At 44.8% G+C, this 19568-nt stretch overlaps 1 protein-coding gene across 2 annotated transcripts in view; it reads right to left on the bottom strand.

Moving 5' to 3' along the window:
* The window catches only part of REEP1 (receptor accessory protein 1), a 61570-nt gene that overhangs the window by 13050 nt on the left and 28952 nt on the right, over window positions 1–19568 (bottom strand). For both annotated transcript variants that reach the window (XM_063300405.1, XM_063300404.1), the window contains exon 6: window positions 15041–15224. In XM_063300405.1, coding sequence (XP_063156475.1) covers window positions 15041–15224 — 184 coding nt within the window. The remainder of the gene's footprint in view (window positions 1–15040; window positions 15225–19568) is intronic.

Below are 19568 nucleotides of genomic sequence, written 5' to 3'. Positions count from 1 at the left end.
TTGACAGTATGGTTTATCTCTATGTTGGTGGCTGATTTGTCAGAATGCCAAGCTTCCAGGAATTCCCTAGGGTTTTTGTATTTGGCTTGGTCTAAGATTCTAACAGTTTCCCAGTTGAAACTGTCCATGTGTTGTGAGATTAAGGAGTTTTCATTGTGTCTTCTGACTGCCAGTTGGTGTTTGTGGATGCGCTCTGCTAGTCTTCTGCCTGTCTGTCCTACTGTAGATAGTGGCTGCTACAGTCCTTACACTGTATGTGGTAGATGACTCCTGTTTTTCCTTCTTGGGCTACTGGGTCTTTTGGTTTGCTTAAAGGTTTTTTCATTTGTCAGATAGCCAAAAGCAATGGAAAATGCAAGCTTCTCAGTCCTATTAGATGGCATTATTCCAGAGAAGGGACTTGAAGTGTGCCCATGCTACTGGAATTGTAGGGTGGACAGATACCATTATATGCACAACTTGCAACCATTCACTCCATTTTTTTTTATCAAACACAGCTACCTTTTTTTTTATGCCTTAATTTCCCAGTCCTACTCAGTTTTGCTTCATACAGTCTAATATTCACTCAAATCATTTAGTTTCTCAGACTGAAAATACTTTTTTCATTTGTCAGATAACCAAAAGCAATGGAAAAGGCAAGCCTTCTGGTTTCTATTAGATGGCATTGTTTCAGAGAAGGGCCTGAAGTGAGTCCAACCTATCGGAGCGTGTGGGATGGGTTCACCATCAACCAATAAAATGTTTACATCCTACAGTATCTGTGGGTGAAGCTACCTAAGATTTCTAAGGTTAATTATTTCCCACTGATTAAAAATAATCTACAATGATGTTAATATTCTAGTTTAAAATTGTCATGGCTAGCTACAATTAAAAATAATAATTTCAGACTGATATATCTGTTACAAGTATTGCCTATTGAGATTTCAGGAATTAGAGTCAGTGTGGTGTAGTGGCTAAGGCATCAGGCTAGAAACAGGAGACTGTGAGTTCTAGTCCCGCCTTAGGCACAAAGCCAGCTGGGTGATCCTGGGCCAGTCACTTTCTCTCAGCCCTAGCAAGGAGGCAATGGCAAACCACTTCTGAAAAACCTTGCCAAGAAAACTTCAGGGACTTGTCCAGGCAGGCTCTGAGAATTGGACATGATTGAGTGGATTAAAAAAAATTCAGGAATTAACTGAAAAACCTGGCAAAAAAGAAATTATTTTATACAAGTGGGCACAAAATCTTGGCTCAGGAAGTGTATTATTTATAGACATACAGATATGGGAATCCTAGATATATCTAATTTAAGATGGTATTGTGAGCCTTTCAGTTTAGACGGATGGAAGCCATCATTTGTAGCAATCCAACCGAAGTATGAGTCACTATGGAATTAAGGAAATGGATTCAAAATTTTTAAGAACATCAAATTTTTAATGGGACCATGTAGAGGACAAATTAGAATACAGATTTCTTCAGACAATCATTTCATTACAGCTTAGAAGAAGTATCCAAATCACTCCCCATTGATCTTGTTTATTTACCACTCTTTTTTTTTTTGGTAAAGACAAAAAAGGATTCAGTTTAAAGACTAGGATGGAGCAGGACTTTTTCAGCCAAAGCATCTATACAGTAAAGGACAAGCCAAACAGGACACCAATTAAGTAAAATCTTTTGTTTGTTTGTTTATTGGTTTAGTCGCTTCCAACTCTTCGTGACTTCATGGACCAGCCCACGCCAGAGCTTCCTGTCGGTCGTCAACACCCCCAGCTCCCCCAGGGACGGGTCCGTCACCTCTAGAATATCATCCATCCACCTTGCCCTTGGTCGGCCCCTCTTCTTTTGCCTTCCCCTCTCCCTAGCATCAGCATCTTCTCCAGGGTGTCCTGTCTTCTCATTATGTGGCCAAAGTATTTCAGTTTGGCCTTTAATATCATTCCCTCAAGTGAGCAGTCTGGCTTTATTTCCTGGAGGATGGACTGGTTGGATCTTCTTGCAGTCCAAGGCACTCTCAGAATTTTCCTCCAACACCACAGTTCAAAAGCATCTATCTTCCTTCTCTCAGCCTTCCTTATGGTCCAGCTCTCGCAGCCATATGTTACTACATATTTTACTAAGTAAAATCTGGAGAGAGTTAATTATAGTTGGTTTCTAAAAAGAAACTATCAAAAGAAACATTTCATGTCTAATCTCAGGATCAAGCTTTAGGCAAGTTACAAATAGACAGTTAATACAGAAGTTAATTTTACAATATGAAGAGAATACTTCAAAGAGGTATACAGTAGTTGTCTAAGTTCCCCAAGAACTGGGAGTATTGGGTTTAAAGAAGCTTTAGTTGAATTATATTGGGAGATCCATTGATAATAGGATATAAAATAGGGTATGATCCATTAATCTCCTTAAATCAACTCCTCCAGAACTAGGGAAGTTAATTCAGACTAATTGATATGAAGTATTTGACCACAATGGGAGTGCAATGTATAAAAGGACTAAAAAATTTTGCTGAAGGAAAAACTGTAGGCAGTGCACATGTGGTGGCAATGTTCAACTATGTTCTGGACTACAATTTTTTAGGAGTGTAATAGCATTATTCAAAAAGTCTCAAGGTCCGTATTGGCTCTATTATTGTTTTCTGAGGACTGGCATATAGAGACATCCAATAAGGAGTTACTGATTTGTATCTTGGCAGTTACCTGTCAACTTATAGCCCACTCATGGGAGAGGGATTTTCAATCATTTTTCTATCAGTGGTATAAGAGGAATTTGGCTCTGGCTAAAATGGTTATCCAATCATGTAAGGGTGATTAGAAATATGTGACTTTGTTCTTTTAGTGTTGAGTTTAATGAAACTTTTAAAATAAACCGTACAATGAATTTTCTTTCTCACATTCATACATTTCTCAGTATCTACTTAAGAGCAAAAATCTCTTCTGCATATCCCCTGTGCCTCCGTATTCCCAGCAAACCCCACTTTTATCTCTAATACTGTTTATTCCTTTGGAGACTCCTTGCTTAGGTCTTTTTACTCACTTCCAAAATCATTTTTATTTCTACCAAAATTGCTCTGCACTTTTTCCTCTTTTAATCTTAAGTGTTCCTTGCTCTCTTTCTTTGACTCCACTTCTTGGAAACTTTTCTCTATATATACTTTATATAATATCATCTTCTCATCCTCTTATTTTGCAGTAATCATTTGCTTACAGCATTTTCATTTACTTGTTCATCCACATCATCTTTCACTCCACCGTTCCTCCAAGCATCCCTTTTTATATTTCCAATTAGCATAATTCCACAAACTATTGTGACATTCTGTAATATAATTCTTTTCACTCTATTCCAAGCAGCTCCCACATTGGTTTTCCTGTATATCCACTTACCATTTATACTGTTGGGAGACTACTCTATTTTCTAATACTTTTTCATATAGAATGTCATGTTCACCGTTTCACTGTGCTTGGTACATCGTAACGTTTCGCATGTCATTTGCCTGATACGTGTTTGATCTCAGGAGGGAGGAAGATTCCTCTTCGGGGAGTTCTTATCTGTTGGCTGCTGGGTTGGAATGTATTTGGGTTATCTCATGTATTCAAGGTTGCTTTCCCAGGATGTGTGGAAAACGGTTACCAGCACCTGGGAGGGGGGTGGTTGCTATGGCTGGTAGGGGGGAGGGATTACGTTTGGAGCCGAGGGTTTTTAGTTTGTTTTTGGCGCGCTTTTAGTCATTCTCAGCTTTCTCTGTATCTGTCATAATTTCCCTAATAAATCAGATTTCATTTAAGTAACCTCTTGTGAGTCTGAGTGTTTGGGATAGGCAGCCATTACATAAAGCTGAGAATCCAAAACTTCAAATCCCGCTGGCCCCTATCCAGGAAAAGACAAGTTCATCCGATCCTGTGAGGGAGAGTGCTGGCGATGACCGATCCAGATGTGCTACTCATGGAGAGTGAGGGGTCGAGTGAGGGAGAGCCCGATTCTACCATGATGCGCCCCGACAGAGCCCCCCTGGGAGAACTCTCAGCGATTCAGGAGGAGGCGAGTTCGGGGTCTGAAGGCGAAGCTACGGGCATGAAGACCGTGCCAGAGACCACGGTCACGACCCCGGGCAAACTGGTCACCTGGGACGACAGTCGGGGGGACTTCTCGGAGGCGAGGGGCTCGTCCTGGAGGCAGAGATACCCGCTGTCGCCAACGGTGGTACAGGTGCCGCCGAGCGGGGACTCCCCCACTCCAGACCGAATCCGGGTGCTAGAGCCGAAGATGGACTCCCTGAAGCTCATTCTGCAGAAAATGAGCATGGACCTGAGTTCACTGAAAGAGGTGCGGGAGGGGTCAAGCCAGCAGCATTCAACCCCTTCCTCCCAGGCACAGTCCCCGGAATGGAGAAGGGGAGCTCACCCGAGAGAGGGGGCTCGGGCTCCCAGGGTGGAACTAGTGTCACCGCCCGTCCCTGAGCGGAGGTGGGCGGGAGCTGTCAGAGCAGCTGAACCGCCAGTGGGGGGACGCATCCCGTCAGGTGGAGGATTGAGGGACTTCTCTGTCAAGTTCGACGGAGACCCGACAAAACTCTCGTTCTTCCTGACGAATGCCAAGGCGTACATGGAAGAGTGGGGGTCGCTTTTTTGATCGGAAAAAGTGAAAATCGTTACCATTGCCACCAAGCTTAAGGGGAGGGCAGCGGACTGGTATGTACAGATGTGCCAGTCGGAAGCCCCTGAACTGGAGAAATTCGACGAATTCCTCTGGGCTCTACAGCATCATTTCGAAGATCCACTAACAAAGGAGCGGGCGAAGCGTGCCTTGAAAGAACTCAAGCAGGGATCGAGAACAGTGGCTGACTACGTGCTGGAATTTAAAGCGCTAGCGGGGAAGGTGGAAGATTGGTCGCAGGCAACTGTCATAGAGCTGTTCAAAGATGGTTTAAACACTGAAGTGCTGCGCTGGTCGCTGGGGCGAGATGACCCTGAAAGTTTGTACGGGTGGATCCAGCTCGCTGGAAAGGCTGAGCATGCCCATGAGGTGTTTGTGCAGAGACGAGCAATGAAGTCGGGGCGAGATGGCAAGCCCACCCGCCCCTCGGGCTCCTTTGGATGATCCGGACAACATTCCTGGGAAGAGGAGAAGGAGCGCCGTTACGCGAAGGGGCAGTGCCTGCACTGTGGCAAGGAGGGGCACCACGTGGCGGCGTGCCCGAGGGCGAAGGGTGAGGACCGGCAGGGGAAATCGACTGCGAAGTCCCCTTCTCTACCGAGGAAAATGAAAGCAGCTGTGGCCGACAGCGAGCTGGAAAGCGTGCCGTTCTACAGGGACGAGGGTGAACCAGAATTGCTATAGCCAGTGGGAAACGCCAGCCACCTGCTCTAAAGGGCGCCGCGGGGCAGGTGGTAGAAGAGGGGCGCGAGCCAGTGTCGGTGAGTGGCAACTATCGCATTCTCACTGTGAAAGTAAAATTGGGATCCCGTTCGAAGACGATAGAAGTGTGGGCGATGATCGATTCTGGGTGCTCACGGTGCTTAATGCATCCCGACGTGGTAGCTGCCTTGGAGTTACCCACCTTTCCATTGCAACGACCCATTGCTTTCACCCAATTGGACAGGTCCATGGCCGGGGGCAAACCGGTCACGCATTTCACTGGTTTGGTAGCCTTGCAAATGGGTAGCCACCGGGAAGGGTTGTCATTTGTAGTGGCTCCGGTGGGGGGTCCTTTGGTGGTTTTGGGTGTCCCATGGTTGGTCCAGCAGAATCCTCAGATAAATTGGGTCTATCGAACTGTAACCTTTAGGGACGGATTTTATCAAGCACCAAAGGGAACTGAAGCCCCAGAGGAGGTGGTGGGGGTAGCGGCAGCTGCGACTCCGCAGTACCCAACCCCTCCTCTTGAGGGTCTACCGGAGGAGTACCAGGTATTTGCTGATGTGTTTGGGGAGAAAGAAGCGGATCAACTGCCTCCTCATCGGAAAACTGATTGTGCCATTGAGCTGGTGCCTAACACCCAATTGCCTAAGCCAAAGATTTACTCAATGACTCAGAAGGAACTAACTTTGTTACGGGAGTTTGTGGACAAAAACTTGGCAAGAGGGTTCATTGAACCAGCTAGCTCGCCAGTGGGGGCACTGGTTCTCTTCCGCCCGAAGAAAGATGGGACATTAAGACTCTGTACCGATTTCCGTGGGCTCAATGCAGTCTCAATATCAAATAAATATCCCCTGCCTTTGATAAAAGATATGTTATCACATCTGGCTAAGGGGAAAATCTTCTCAAAATTGGATTTAAGGGAAGCCTATTACCGTGTGAGGATCCGGGAGGGGGATGAATGGAAAACGGCATTCAATTGCCTGTTGGGAGCTTTTCAATATAAGGTTTTACCCTTTGGTTTGGCTGGGGCTCCTGGGGTGTTTATGCAATTGATCAATGAAGTACTACATGAACATCTGTTTAAAGGGGTATTGGTCTACTTGGATGATGTATTGATTTATACTGAAACTCTGGAAGAACATGTACATTTGGTTAAGCAGGTGCTTCGCAAACTAAGGAAAGCTGAGTTGTATGCCAAACTGTCAAAATGTGCCTTCCATCAAACACAAATTGATTATCTGGGGTACAGGATCTCAGATAAAGGCATAGAAATGGATCTTGCTAAAATCCAGGCTATCTTAGAATGGGAAAGACCCCGCACCCATAGGCAACTTCAAAGTTTCCTGGGGTTCAGCAATTACTACAGGTTGTTCATAAAGGGGTTCGCTGAAATAATCTTACCCCTGACTGATTTGCTTCGGACAAAGGGGGTGGGAGAAACCCGCCGGGTTAAAAACCCAGGCGCGCTGCTTAGATGGACTCCGGCTTGTCAGGCGGCGTTCGATAAGCTGAAGGAGTCTTTTACACAGGAGCCTATTTTACAACATCCTGACCCCTCCAAGCCTTTTGTTGTTCAGGTGGATGCCTCTGATTATTCTATTGGAGCCCTGTTGTTGCAAGCCGATGGGGCGGGGTGCTTAAAACCATGTGCCTACCTGTCCCGTAAATTCTCTGAGACAGAGAGACGTTGGCATGTGTGGGAAAAGGAGGCTTTTGCAGTCAAAGCGGCTTTGGACTCTTGGCGCCATTTGCTGGAAGGGGCTAATCATCCATTTGAGGTGTGGACTGACCATAAGAACTTGGAAGCCCTTAGTACCCCTCGCAAGCTGAGCCCTAAACAAGTTCGCTGGGCTCAGTTCTTTAACCGGTTCAACTTCAAACTGAAGTTTATCCCAGGGAAAAAGAACTTTTTAGCAGACGCGCTGTCCCGGCAACCCCAGGACTCCAGCTCAGTGCCAGAGGTGGTCAGCACGCTGTGGACACAGCCACAACTGGGAATGCCTGCTGTGACCCGCAGCCAAGCCCGTGCGCAGCAGCCAGCCAGCAGTGATTCCGCGCCGCAAGGCACCTTGTCCATTTCGTCTCAATTGCAACAAAAGTTTCTAAAGGAGCAAAAAACTGACACTTGGTTGCTAGCCAATAGAGACAATGTTACTTTTGACCGGGGATTCGCTTGGAAATCCAACCGTCTCTATGTCCCTGACAGCTTGCGAAAGGAGGTTTTACTCCGTTTGCACGATGATAAGGTTGCTGGGCATTTTGGTTTTGTGAAAATGTTGCACCTGGTTTGCAGACAGTTTTGGTGGCCCACATTGTGCAAAGATGTGAAGGATTATGTGGTGTCTTGTTCTGTGTGTGCTATGTCTAAACGTAAGGTGGGAAAGCCTCAAGGTTTGTTACAACCAGTGGCCAGTCCCGCTTGCCCCTGGGAGGAGGTTTCCATGGATTTCATAGTGGAGTTGCCTCCTAGCCAACGAAAAACTGTGATTTGGGTCGTAAAAGACTATTTCTCCAAGCAAGCGCATTTTATCCCATGTGTCTCCATTCCTTCAGCACGACAATTGGCCCGCCTATTCCTTGTACACGTGTACAGGTTACAAGGATGTCCCTCCCACTTGACTTCAGACAGGGGCACACAATTCACCTCTCAATTTTGGCGGGCATTCTTAAAACTTTTGGGCACTAAACAGGCATTGTCCACGGCGTGGCATCCTGAGACTGACGGGGCCACAGAGGCGCTAAATTCAACACTGGAGCAATATCTGCGTGCTTTCGTGAATTATCAACAAGACGACTGGGTTGACCTCCTTCCCTTTGCTGAGGTTGCCTACAACAACGCCGTTCATCAAAGCACTGGTCAAACCCCTTTTTGCACCGTACATGGCAGGGATTTTGTCCCTATCCCTGACTTGCCACAGCCATCCATCCCGCCTGCCTCACCGTCCGAATGGGCAACACAGCTGGCGGACTCTTGACCGGTCATCCAGCAGGCACTAGCGGACGCCCAGTCTGCTTACAAACAGCAAGCTGATAAAAAGCGTGCCCCTCACCCTGCGTTTCAAGTGGGTGACATGGTATATCTGTCTACCAAGTTCATCAAGTCCTCTCAACCTTCGAAAAAATTAGCTCCTAAGTTTGTGGGTCCATTTCCTATTGTCGCACAAATTAACCCTGTGACTTTTAAACTTGATTTGCCGCATAACTTGAAACGTTTACACCCTGTCTTTCATTGCAGTTTGCTCAAACCCCTTGCTCGCTCTGACCGCTGGCATGATCAACCTCCGCCACCTCCTCCCATCATGATTGACGGGCAACAACACTTTGAAGTAAAATAAATTCTTGACTCTCGCCGGCTTCGCAACATGCTGCAGTACCTAGTTCGCTGGAAACATTTCCCCCACCCGGAGTGGGTGGCCGCTCACGATGTGGCTTCCCCTGTGCTTGTTACTCGATTCCATAATGCTTACCCCTCCAAACCGGGTCCTTAACTATTTTGGGGGGGGGGGCAGTATGTCATGTTCACCATTTCAATGTGCTTGGTACATCGTAACGTTTCGCATGTCATTTGCCTGATACGTGTTTGATCTCAGGAGGGAGGAAGATTCCTCTTCGGGGAGTTCTTATCTGTTGGCTGCTGGGTTGGAATGTATTTGGGTTATCTCATGTATTCAAGGTGGCTTTCCCAGGATGTGTGGAAAACGGTTACCAGCACCTGGGAGGGGGGTGGTTGCTATGGCTGGTAGGGGGGAGGGATTACGTTTGGAGCCGAGGGTTTTTAGTTTGTTTTTGGCGCGCTTTTAGTCATTCTCAGCTTTCTCTGTATCTGTCATAATTTCCCTAATAAATCAGATTTCATTTAAGTAACCTCTTGTGAGTCTGAGTGTTTGGGATAGGCAACCATTACATAGAACTTCTACTTTCCCTTCTAGCAGTCATTCTACTTTCACACTCTCACTTCCTTCCATTACATCTATGTCTATTTCTTCTCACAATCCATTCCTGACACTATAAAAAAATGCTGTCTCTGGTTCAGAACCTCTTATCAACCTCTTATCATTCACTAATCCTCCCCAGCTTTCATCATGAACTATCAGATAAATCATACTTTTTGATTCATTCATTTTCCACGTGTACACAAGTAGGCTTATATTAAACCATGGATTTGAGACAGATTTTTTCTAAGGAAATATTTACCATTCACCATTCTCTTTTGTTCTTGGGTGTCCTAACAGTCAGGAATCACGCTGAGACGAGGAATAGGTCTCTAGTGTTTATTATTGCTACATAAGACAGAAAATCCTAACAAACTGAAGAAGCGTGGGAAAACCCAGACAGATAAACCCCAAAAGTTAAGGCGGGTCTGATCTGTGTCTCTCTGAATGGCTGCTTAATTCCTCAGTACTACGCATGCGTTTTCCCCCCTGGATAGAGGCCCCCTCCTGCTCGCCATCAGTACTCATGGCATTGGGTCTCCTAATGGCCCAATCTTTTGTTTTTTTGTATTCTCTCATTTCATTCCCACTGATCTGTTCATGCCTCCTAACAGAATAATTCTTGCCCTGGATCTCATTCATTCAGAATGTTGCACAATTTTCCCCAAAACCCATCCCTGGTATTTCCATTATCACCATTTATTTGCTGACATACATTTTAGCCTTTTTATTTGTAACTGAACTGACACCTCCACTTCCATGTATGTGTTCATCAATTTCACACAACAATACTAGATGACCTCAGTCAGATCCAGTCCCTTTCTCTTTAGTTTCACAAACACATACCCTACCCTTTTAGCCTTCCCCCAAGTGTTGGGCTAGGGTGGGGGTTGAGTCAGGAGGTTGTTTGGTCTGATGTCTGGTGGAAAGGGTGGTTTTGTTTTTATTCTGGTTTTTATCAATTGTTGTGAGCTGCCTAGGGTCATTATATGAGATAGGCAGCCATGTAAGTTCTTCAAACAAACAAGTAAACAAACAAACAAATATCAAGCTCAACCCTGAAGACTGAGTGGCTGTCGATTTTAAGGTTGCCCCATCTAGTGATTTTCCATCATTAACACTGGATGGGGTAGCATTCACCCAGGCAGAGTTAGTGCACAATCTGGGGATCCTCCTGGACTCGCAGCTCCTGCAGGTAGTAACCATGGCTAGAGGGGCTTTTGCACAATTACATAATGTGCTCCAGTTACACCCATTCCTAGACCAGGAGACACTGCTCACTGTCACTCATGCCCTAGTCACCTCCTGATCGCATTACTGCAATGCACTTTACATGGGGCTGCCCTTGAAAAGCATTTGGAAGCTTCAGCTGGTCCAGAATGCAGTGGCATGTGTGGTAATGGGTGCTTCATGGTATACCCACATAAAGTCATTGCTATGAGAGCTACAATGGCTCCTGGTAGGCTTACAGGTGCAATTCAAATGCTCATTGTTCTGTTCAAAGCCCACTATGGCATGGGGACAAGATACCTGTGGGACCACCTCTCCGAATGGTTTCTGCCCATCCCACCAGATCAGGCAGAATGGGTATGCTTCAGGTCCCATTGGTGAAGCAGTGTCACTTGGTGGGCCCTAGGGAACATCCCTTCTTTGTCATAGTGCTGTCTTGTGGAACAGCCTCTACCCTGAGATATAGACAGTCCCTACCCTGCTGTCCTTCTAGAAGACTGTGAAGACCTGGTGTTTGTCTTTTATCTCTGTTTGCCACCCAGAGTTCCTTTGGTAGATGGGCAGCTCTATAAATTTGCTTAATAAATCAATAAAAATACACATAACTCTCTTTTTCCTTTTGTTCATTAATTTATGCTTTTTACCACTTACTCCACTTAAATTCCATCCTTAAATCTGAACCCATGGTGGCTTTTGTTGGATCACAATTAGCTTTATATAGTGTATGGAAGAAGTATTCTTGAGTCTAGGGCTTTTATGAAAGAAAGTAAATATTAGCTGTATTTAGGAAATGACAGGCAAACCTAAGTTACTTGAGTCGATCTATAGCTAAGAGCCTGGGGAGTGCTCTCCTCCAGCCTGAACTGCACAAGTTACAATCAGAAGAGAAAGAGAACTGAACTGAGAGAGAAAATGACTGCCCTGTTGTCTACCCAACAGATGACTTGTTATATAGAAACATGCGAAGTAGGTCTTTTACAGAAGGAACAGAGAAAAACGAGTAGAACCTTCCTCTGCTTGGTATCTCTGCAACTCCTGCCCTTCGCAATCAATAGGTTTACAGGGGTGGAAACCCAGCCCAGGCACAGTTGAATTCCAACAGCCTTAACATGTAATGTGACATTTTCATGCAGTTTTGTCCAATATACATAACATCTCTGCTCCATTTATTTCTAAAGAAAGGAGAATCAAATCTTACTACCATATTGTCCAATACCTTGCAACTGGAATTCCTCAAATTAAATTTCCCTAAGCACAAACTATAAAGTAATATCTGAACTGAGTGAGTGAGTGAGTGTAACATTTGTAATACGGCAAATGTTTTCCAGTTTAAGAGACTGTTCATAGCTTTGGGTGCTCTGATACTTTTCAAAGATAAGATGAAAAGATAGGGTTCAAAATTATAAATCAGGTTCAATCTTAGGCTGATGATAGTATGTTTGAAAAGTAAAGTATGCCATCACTCTACCCGTTCTTACTTTCCACATCTGAAAAAAGAGAGGCTAAGACTAAGCTGGGAGTGGGACTCAGAATCTATTTCATTCAGAAAGCCAATCAGGATTTTAAAAACCAATGTATGGGTTACAGGAATGATTTTTACAACAGTCTAATCCCTTGGACAAAACGTACGTAACTGAGTTAAAATCGCAATCCTTAACTGAATTTTTCTTTCCTGATAAGGAAGGTGGAAAATAATTTGAAAAAATGCATTGGGGTTGATGTTGACTACATCATGGGAGGGGACTTCAGTAATATATTGTTATTAAATGGTCCTGGAGTCTTTTCCAGGTTTTTAGAAATTTTCTAAAATTTTCTAAAATGTCTTTTTAAACTAGTGTGCTTAAAATTGGAACTATGTGGACTTTCAGAGAGAACAAAATTCCATGTCATTGTGTCTTCTAAGTTCTTGTGTTCATTTTTAATAACTGATGATAAGAGGAAATACAGAACCATGCTAGTGACGCCAGAGGAGGCTTTTAGCAGGTTGGTGCAGAAAGTACGAGCTCCAGTGTGGTGACAATGGAGGCAACAAAGGCAATTTGGAAACTAAGATCAGGGGATTTTGGGGGGGTCAGGAATGGGCTGCAGTGGATGAGAGGTCAGGCTGAGATGTTGTTTTCAGCGCTATCCTTGCAGTTGTGGCTCCCCTCCCCCTGTCTACCCATGCAGCCATTTTGCCTTCTCTGCAGGTTGGAGAATCGAGTGGAGGGACTGGCAGACTCCGTGGACCCAGTTGGGTTTCAGAGGGAGCTTGGGGTTGTTCCAGGAAGTCTGCTGCATGGTCCGACCAGAGCCTTGGTGGCCGCATGGAACAAGAGAGCGGCCACAGCTTTGGATCGGATTGCGCCTGAGCGGCCTCTCCGTGTCCATGTCTTCTGTAGCCCCCCGTGGTATATGGAAGAGCCGAGGAAGCTTAAGAGGGCTAAGAGACACCTAGAACACCACTGGCGGAAGATGGGGAGTGAAGACGATCAAACACGAGCTAGAGCCACTATTAGAGCCTACCTCGTGGCAGTAAGTGCAGTGAAATGTGGTTATTTCTCCACTCTTACTGCATCTGCAGATAGCCGCCCAGGGGCCCTGTTTCAGGTTACCCAGACTTTCCTTGGAGGGAATAATTCAGGGGTCTACCTTCAGGGTCGTTTTAAGGAATATGCTGAGCATCTGGCAGGTAAAGTCACTCGCATCTGCTCTCCGTCGAATTCCAACCGTGATGCAAGGCCAGTGGGGGCTACGGGGTCTGAGTCTTACATGGTTATCTGGGAGAAGTTCAAGCCCGTTGAACCTGAGGAAATGGATGTTGTTCTTATAGCTGTTAGTTCAGCCTCTTCTGTGTTAGATCCATGCCCCTCCTGGTTAGTCAAGGCTGCCCAGGAGAGGACACGTGATTGGGTCTGGGTGGTGGTTAATTCCTCTTTGAGGGAGGGGGTGATCCCACCAGCTCTTAAGAAGGCAGTGGTTCACCCCCTCCTGAAGGGGCCATTGCTTGACCCTACCATTCTGGATAGTTTCCATCCAGTCTCCAACCTCCCCTTTCTAGGGAAGGTTGTTGACAAAGTGGTCACACGGCAGCTTCAAAGGGCTCTGGATGAAGCAGATTATCTGGACCCCTTTCAGTCAGGATTCAGGCCAAGATATGGGACTGAGACAGCATTGATTGTGCTCTTGGATGACCTCTGGCAGGGGCAGGATGGAGGCAGTGTGACTATCCTTGCTCTTCTTGACCTCTCGGCAGCCTTCAATACCATCGATCATGGTATCCTTCTAGACTGGCTTTGGGAGTTGGGGGTGGGTGGCACTGTGTTGCGCTGGTTCTCCTCCTTCCTCCGGGGTTGGTTCCAGTCAGTGTTGATAGGAGGGGAGAGGTCCAGTTCACGGCCCCCATTGTGTGGGGTGCCACAGGGCTCGGTTCTCTTGCCCTTCTTATTTAACATCTACATGAGGCCGCTGGGTGAGGTGATCTGACAGTTTGGGGTGAGGTATCATCAGTATGCTGATGATACCCATCTTTATATCTCCTCCCTGGGCTGTCTCAGTGGTTCTGTGGATGTCCTATCTCAGTGCCCAGATGTTGTAGTGGCCTGGATGGGGCGCAATGGGCTCTGGCTCAACCCAAGCAAGACTGAGTGGCTTTGGGTGTTTGGGCCTCCCAGCACCAAGTTTTTTTCCATCTTTGGTCCTGGATGGGGTGGCACTGCCCCAGACGGACCCGGTGCGCAATCTGGGGGTCCTCTTGGACTCACGGCTCCTGCTGGAAGAGCAGGTGGCAGCTGTGGCTAAGAGGGCCTTTGCACACCTTTGGGTTGTGCTCCAGTTGTGCCTATTCCTGGACTGGGAGGCTCTACTCACTGTCACTCATGCCCTCGTGATCTCCCGTTTGGACTATGGCAATGCGCTCTACATGGGGCTGCCCTTGAAGAGCATTCAGAGGCTTCAGCTGGTACAGAATGCAGCTGCCCGGGTTGCAAATAGTATTGGCTACTTGGCACATGTAACACCGCTGCTTCAGGAGCTGCACTGGTTGCCGGTGTGTTTCTGGATGCAGTTCAAGGTGCTGGTTGTCACCTTTAAAGTCCTTCATGGCTTGGGACTGGGTTATCTTAGGGACCATCTTTTCCCAGTTGTTTCTACCCGTCCAATCTGGTCTGACAGGATGGGCATGCTCCGGGTCCTGTCAGCCAGGGAACGTCGGCTGGCGGGGACCAGGAGACGTGCCTTTTCTGCTGTGGCACCTGCCCTCTGGAACATCCTTCCTCCTGAGATTAGGATGGCCCCGGACCCTTTGGCTTTTCGGAAGGCCTTGAAGACCTGGCTTTGTGCCCGCGCCTGGGGCCCCAAGTGTGCGAAGGGCCCCGTTTCATGGTTGTGCTAACACCAATGGCTTTTAAGATCTCTTGGCTGTATTTATATTTAATTTTTTGGTATTGTTTTTATTGTTTGATTGTTTTTATTATTGTTAGCCACCCAGAGTCACTGGTCTGAGATGGGCGGCTATATAAATTGAATAAATAAATAAACTGAATAAATAAATAAAAGTTATCACTAACCTGAACGTCCAATACTGTCTGATGCAGTTTTGAAAGCTTTGGGCTGACTCTGCTTGCTACTTGCCCGTGCAGAAACTGATGGGGCAGGAGAAGGTGGAATTGCACTGCTGCTGCTCTCTCCTCTAATTGTGGTAAGATCTTGCATGCTAAAACTCCGGAGCCTCTCTGATAGCGCTCCTTGACCCTGGGAAAATCAACAAAGAGACACACAATAGCTTTTGGATTTATTGTCATTTTGTACAATTTCACAATAGGATATTCACCTAATTTTTTTAAAAAAAGGAATGAATACTGAGCAAGTCATTACTTTGCCTGACAAATTGGATATATCCCATCTCTCTATTTTTTAGATTTTTTTTATCCCACCTTTATTATTTTTATAAATAACTCAAGGCAGCAAACATTCCTAATACTCCTCCCTCCTCCTCTTTTCCCCACAACAACACCCTGTGAGGTGAGTTGGGCTGAGAGAGAGTGACAGGCCCAAGGTCACCCAGCCGGCTTTCATGGCTAAGGCAGGACTAGAACTCACAGTCTCCTAGTTAAGCCTGGAGCCTTAACCACTACGCCAAACTGGCTCTCAGTCTTCTGGCTTTGTATGCTATTGTGGTATTGTATTGTATTGTAGTATTTCTTTTTCCATTTTAAACGCTGTTCTATTGAATAGTGGTCATGATCAGAAAATACATATTACAAATGTGTCTTTCAGCAGTAATACGATATCTCTTGGACATATAGACACAATGATTCTTTCATACTGTATACACACAATTCTAGATAACTTATTTCATCACTAGTTCAGAGACCAGCTTTCTGTAAAACTCAGTGAGTTAATCATATTTTTTTTAAAGAAACATAATGTATTCAACTGGATTTAGATTAATCGTTATTAATTTTGAATTCTATTCATTTCAGTGGGCCTACTCTAAGTATAACTAAATCAAAATCACCATTCTAGCTCTTCCTCAACAAGAAATCATACTGACTCCATTTAGCCAATTCCTTCTTCAAGCCATATTTTAGAAAAGTCACTACAATAGAAAGGTTCTTTCAGACTTGCAAGATTGATGTCAGCCTTGCGAGGTAGTCCAGACAGGAAGCACACCAAGATGAACTAATTCTACTTTATTGTAAGGTTAGGTAAAGGTAAAGGTTTCCCTTGACGTAAAGTCCAGTTGAATCCAACTCTAGGGGGCGGTGCTCATCTCCATTTCTAAGCCATGGAGCCGGCGTTGTCATAGACACTTCCGGGTCATGTGGCCAGCATGACGACTCGGAACGCCGTTACCTTCCCGCTGAAGCGGTACCTATTGATCTACTCACATTTGAAGTTTTCGAACTGCTAGGTGAGCAGGAGCTGGGACGAGCAACGGGAGCTCACCCCGCCGTGCGGTTTTGAACCGCCGACCTTCCGATCGACAGCTCAGCGGTTTAACCCGCAGCGCCACCGCGTCCCTTCAATTGTAAGGTTACATTAACAGAATCTTGCAAGTCTGAAAGTACATTTCTGCCCTGTTGCCTTTACAGCCCCAGAAACTAGGGAGGGCACTTTGTCAGATGTTTGCCATGTCCACATTCCTTCTGTGGGCTAAGCTGCCCTGGCTGTGGCTCTTCCCCCTGTCTCCCAAGGGCATTCCCACACCCCATTACAGTGTGTAATGGTATGTGGGAGACAGACAGGGTTCCCAGGTTCTGTGTTACTTCCTAGCGATTTAAAAGGAATAAGAAAGAGATGAAAATTAAAATAAATTCTATAGTGCCAACTCCTGGTCTCATAGTGCTGAGGCATATGACTAGCGAAATGTGCTTCTCTTTCCCTTCCTTCTTTGTGTGGAGGTAGACAATCTCACAAGAGTTATCTTAAATTAAATTTTATTAAAAAAGGAAACATGCAAAAGTTTCTTTTTAGCAAAGGAGTTAAAAATACAGAGCTGATCAAGACACTGACAGAATTTGAAAACAACCGATAATAGAAAAGTATACAAGAAAATACCCTTTATGGACTTTTTGCTGAAAAGAGAAAAAAATGAACTTTTGATTTATGGGTTTAATGATTAGAAAGGGTAGAATATGGAAAGAAGGGAGCCATGATGTAACATCAAAAGAGAGGATAAAATATAAATGCATTTATAACTGCTGTAAATACAATTGGAAACCACTCCTCTATATCTTTTTTCTTTTTCTTTCTTTCTTTCTCTTTTTTTCCTCTTATTTACTGATCACTTTTCTTTCACTTTACTTTCTTTTTCCTTAAATTTGTATTATTTTTCCTTTACAAAAAATTATTAAAGAAAAATTAATTAAAAAAAGAAAAATGTACAAGATAATGAGATGCTCTGAGCAGGTTACAAGATGCTATTGATCTGTTACGTATATAGAAGTAACTCTAATGTAAAGAGGTGCCGATTTATAAAACACACACAAAGACTGAGCTGAGATAAAGACAATAATCACCAAAGACAATACATTTGATTTAAACATATGGTCAACATACTTCTAACTGACTGGTTTTTACTTATCCTCCCAAGGATTTTTTTTTTTTCTGAAACAGGTTTCTCTTTGTCTCAATTCTCCTTGGGCTTCAGTCCCTGAGGATTCCAGTCAGCTAAATTTGGAGGCTGCTTGGGAGATGGCCGTTCTGCTTCTCGTCTTAGCCTCCGCTCCCAACTTCTGCTTCAGTTTCCAAAACAACAAACCATTTTTCTCTAGCAGAAAGGGAAGAGTTTGAGTCGTCTGATTTTGCAGATGATCCATGGCATGCAACTATCCCTTTTGCAGATGTAGATTGTCTGAAATGAACGAATGTGGATTGAAACAAATGTGTCTGATGTCAGTGAATGTGGTGTGGGGGTTGGCTGACTCCTTCACCACAAGTACTCCCCTTCAGAGAAGATTATGGAGTCCAAATTGGCTAAAGACTGCTCTGTCTTCTAGGATCCCCGTGAAATAGACAGTCATGCTAAGAACTGATCCTTAATACAACATATACAGAACATGCAACTAGTGTAGCATATATGTGTGTGTCTGTGTGAAATATTTATTTATCACTGGTAATTTCTCTGCTGCTCTAGTCCAAAATGGCTTTGTTGACAATATCTCTCCATGATTAGATCCACTTCTTCTCGCAGTGCTCTATGATCACTGATCTCCTGAAAGAGACCTCTGAACAGCACACCTGCCATTGTGTTTATCTTCCCTTAAAGGTACTCTGTCTTAAAGTCATATTCCTGCAGGGTGAGAGTCCAGGACACAAATTGTTGTGCTGGGCTTCTCAGAGCCATTCAGGGCTACACAGTCAGTTCTGAGTTCGGACTGACATTCCTACAGATAGCAGAGGAACGGGATTCTCTCTCCAGCAGTTTCTTAGGAGCACCATTGGATGAAGAGCTTGGCCTGCCCCCACTTGTGTTAACACTGCTCCAATGTCCCTCTCTGAGGATCTGTGGTTTATGTGAACAGCTTTTCAAAGTCCAGAGCTTGTAAGATAAGACTACGACTAAGAGCTGCTTTCAGCTGCTAAAACTCAACATGGCCGTTCTCAGTCCAAAACACGTTTGTTTCTTTCTGCATTAAATCTGACAAAAAAGGCTGTATGTGGACTGTCCTGGGGCATAACTTCAGGTAGTAACTGGCTAGTTCCAAGAACAATTGTACATATTTTTTATTTTTTATTTATTTATTTATCTATCTATCTAATTTATCCCCGCCCATCTCCTCCCATTGGGGGACTCTGGGCGGTTTACAACAATCGATTAAAAACCATAACCATAAATACACAGAATAAAATACAGTAATAAATAATATAAATAGACGTAAAAATAAAGAATCCAAGTGGTGATTTTATTAGTTGAAAGAATAAGCCTTGGCCTCCAGAGGTGACATATTCCCATGGGCCATCCAGTATCTGATGCAGGCTAGATGATTCAGGCCAATTGGACAGGGAATCCAGCCTTCCTGATGCATTGAAACACCACCTCAGGCATTACAGAAGCTGCTCCCAGGTGGCTACATTTCTTCTGTAACCTGCCTGGCAGGGAATTTCCTTCCCAGTGACTGCTGATCCCAAGATCCCAGCTCCTCACTTGTAATATTCTTAAGATAGTGTGTAGCTTCCACACCAATCCCCACAGTTAATTCCCTTTTTCAAAAACTAGTTTTTCAACACTTGGCTAGTAGGTGCACGAATCCAAATGACCACTAGGTTTCAGGCAAGGGATAGAAAAGTTCTAATTAGTGATAGGTCAAACAGTCAACCAGCTGACCCATTGTTTTGAGATTTTTTTTTTTTAAAGTTCAGTTGGCTGATGGTAAGGAAAATAAAAAAAATATGAGGTAAATGGAGTAACCAAAGCATTGTGCTTTCCAGTTGGAGGAGGCTTTTATTTTCTTATTTATTTGACTGGTCAGAAGATCAAGACAGCATGCATAGCATAACATAAACTTCTAATATGGTGAATGATGTTGGTTGAATGCATTTCAGTCAAGTGAACCACAATCACAGCCCATAGAATGATGCCCATTAAAGCTA

Source organism: Candoia aspera, chromosome 4, assembly GCF_035149785.1.
Source record: "Candoia aspera isolate rCanAsp1 chromosome 4, rCanAsp1.hap2, whole genome shotgun sequence".
NCBI lineage: Eukaryota > Metazoa > Chordata > Lepidosauria > Squamata > Boidae > Candoia > Candoia aspera.
The sequence above is the reverse complement of the archived record's forward strand: the minus strand, read 5'-3'. Positions and strand labels throughout refer to the sequence as shown.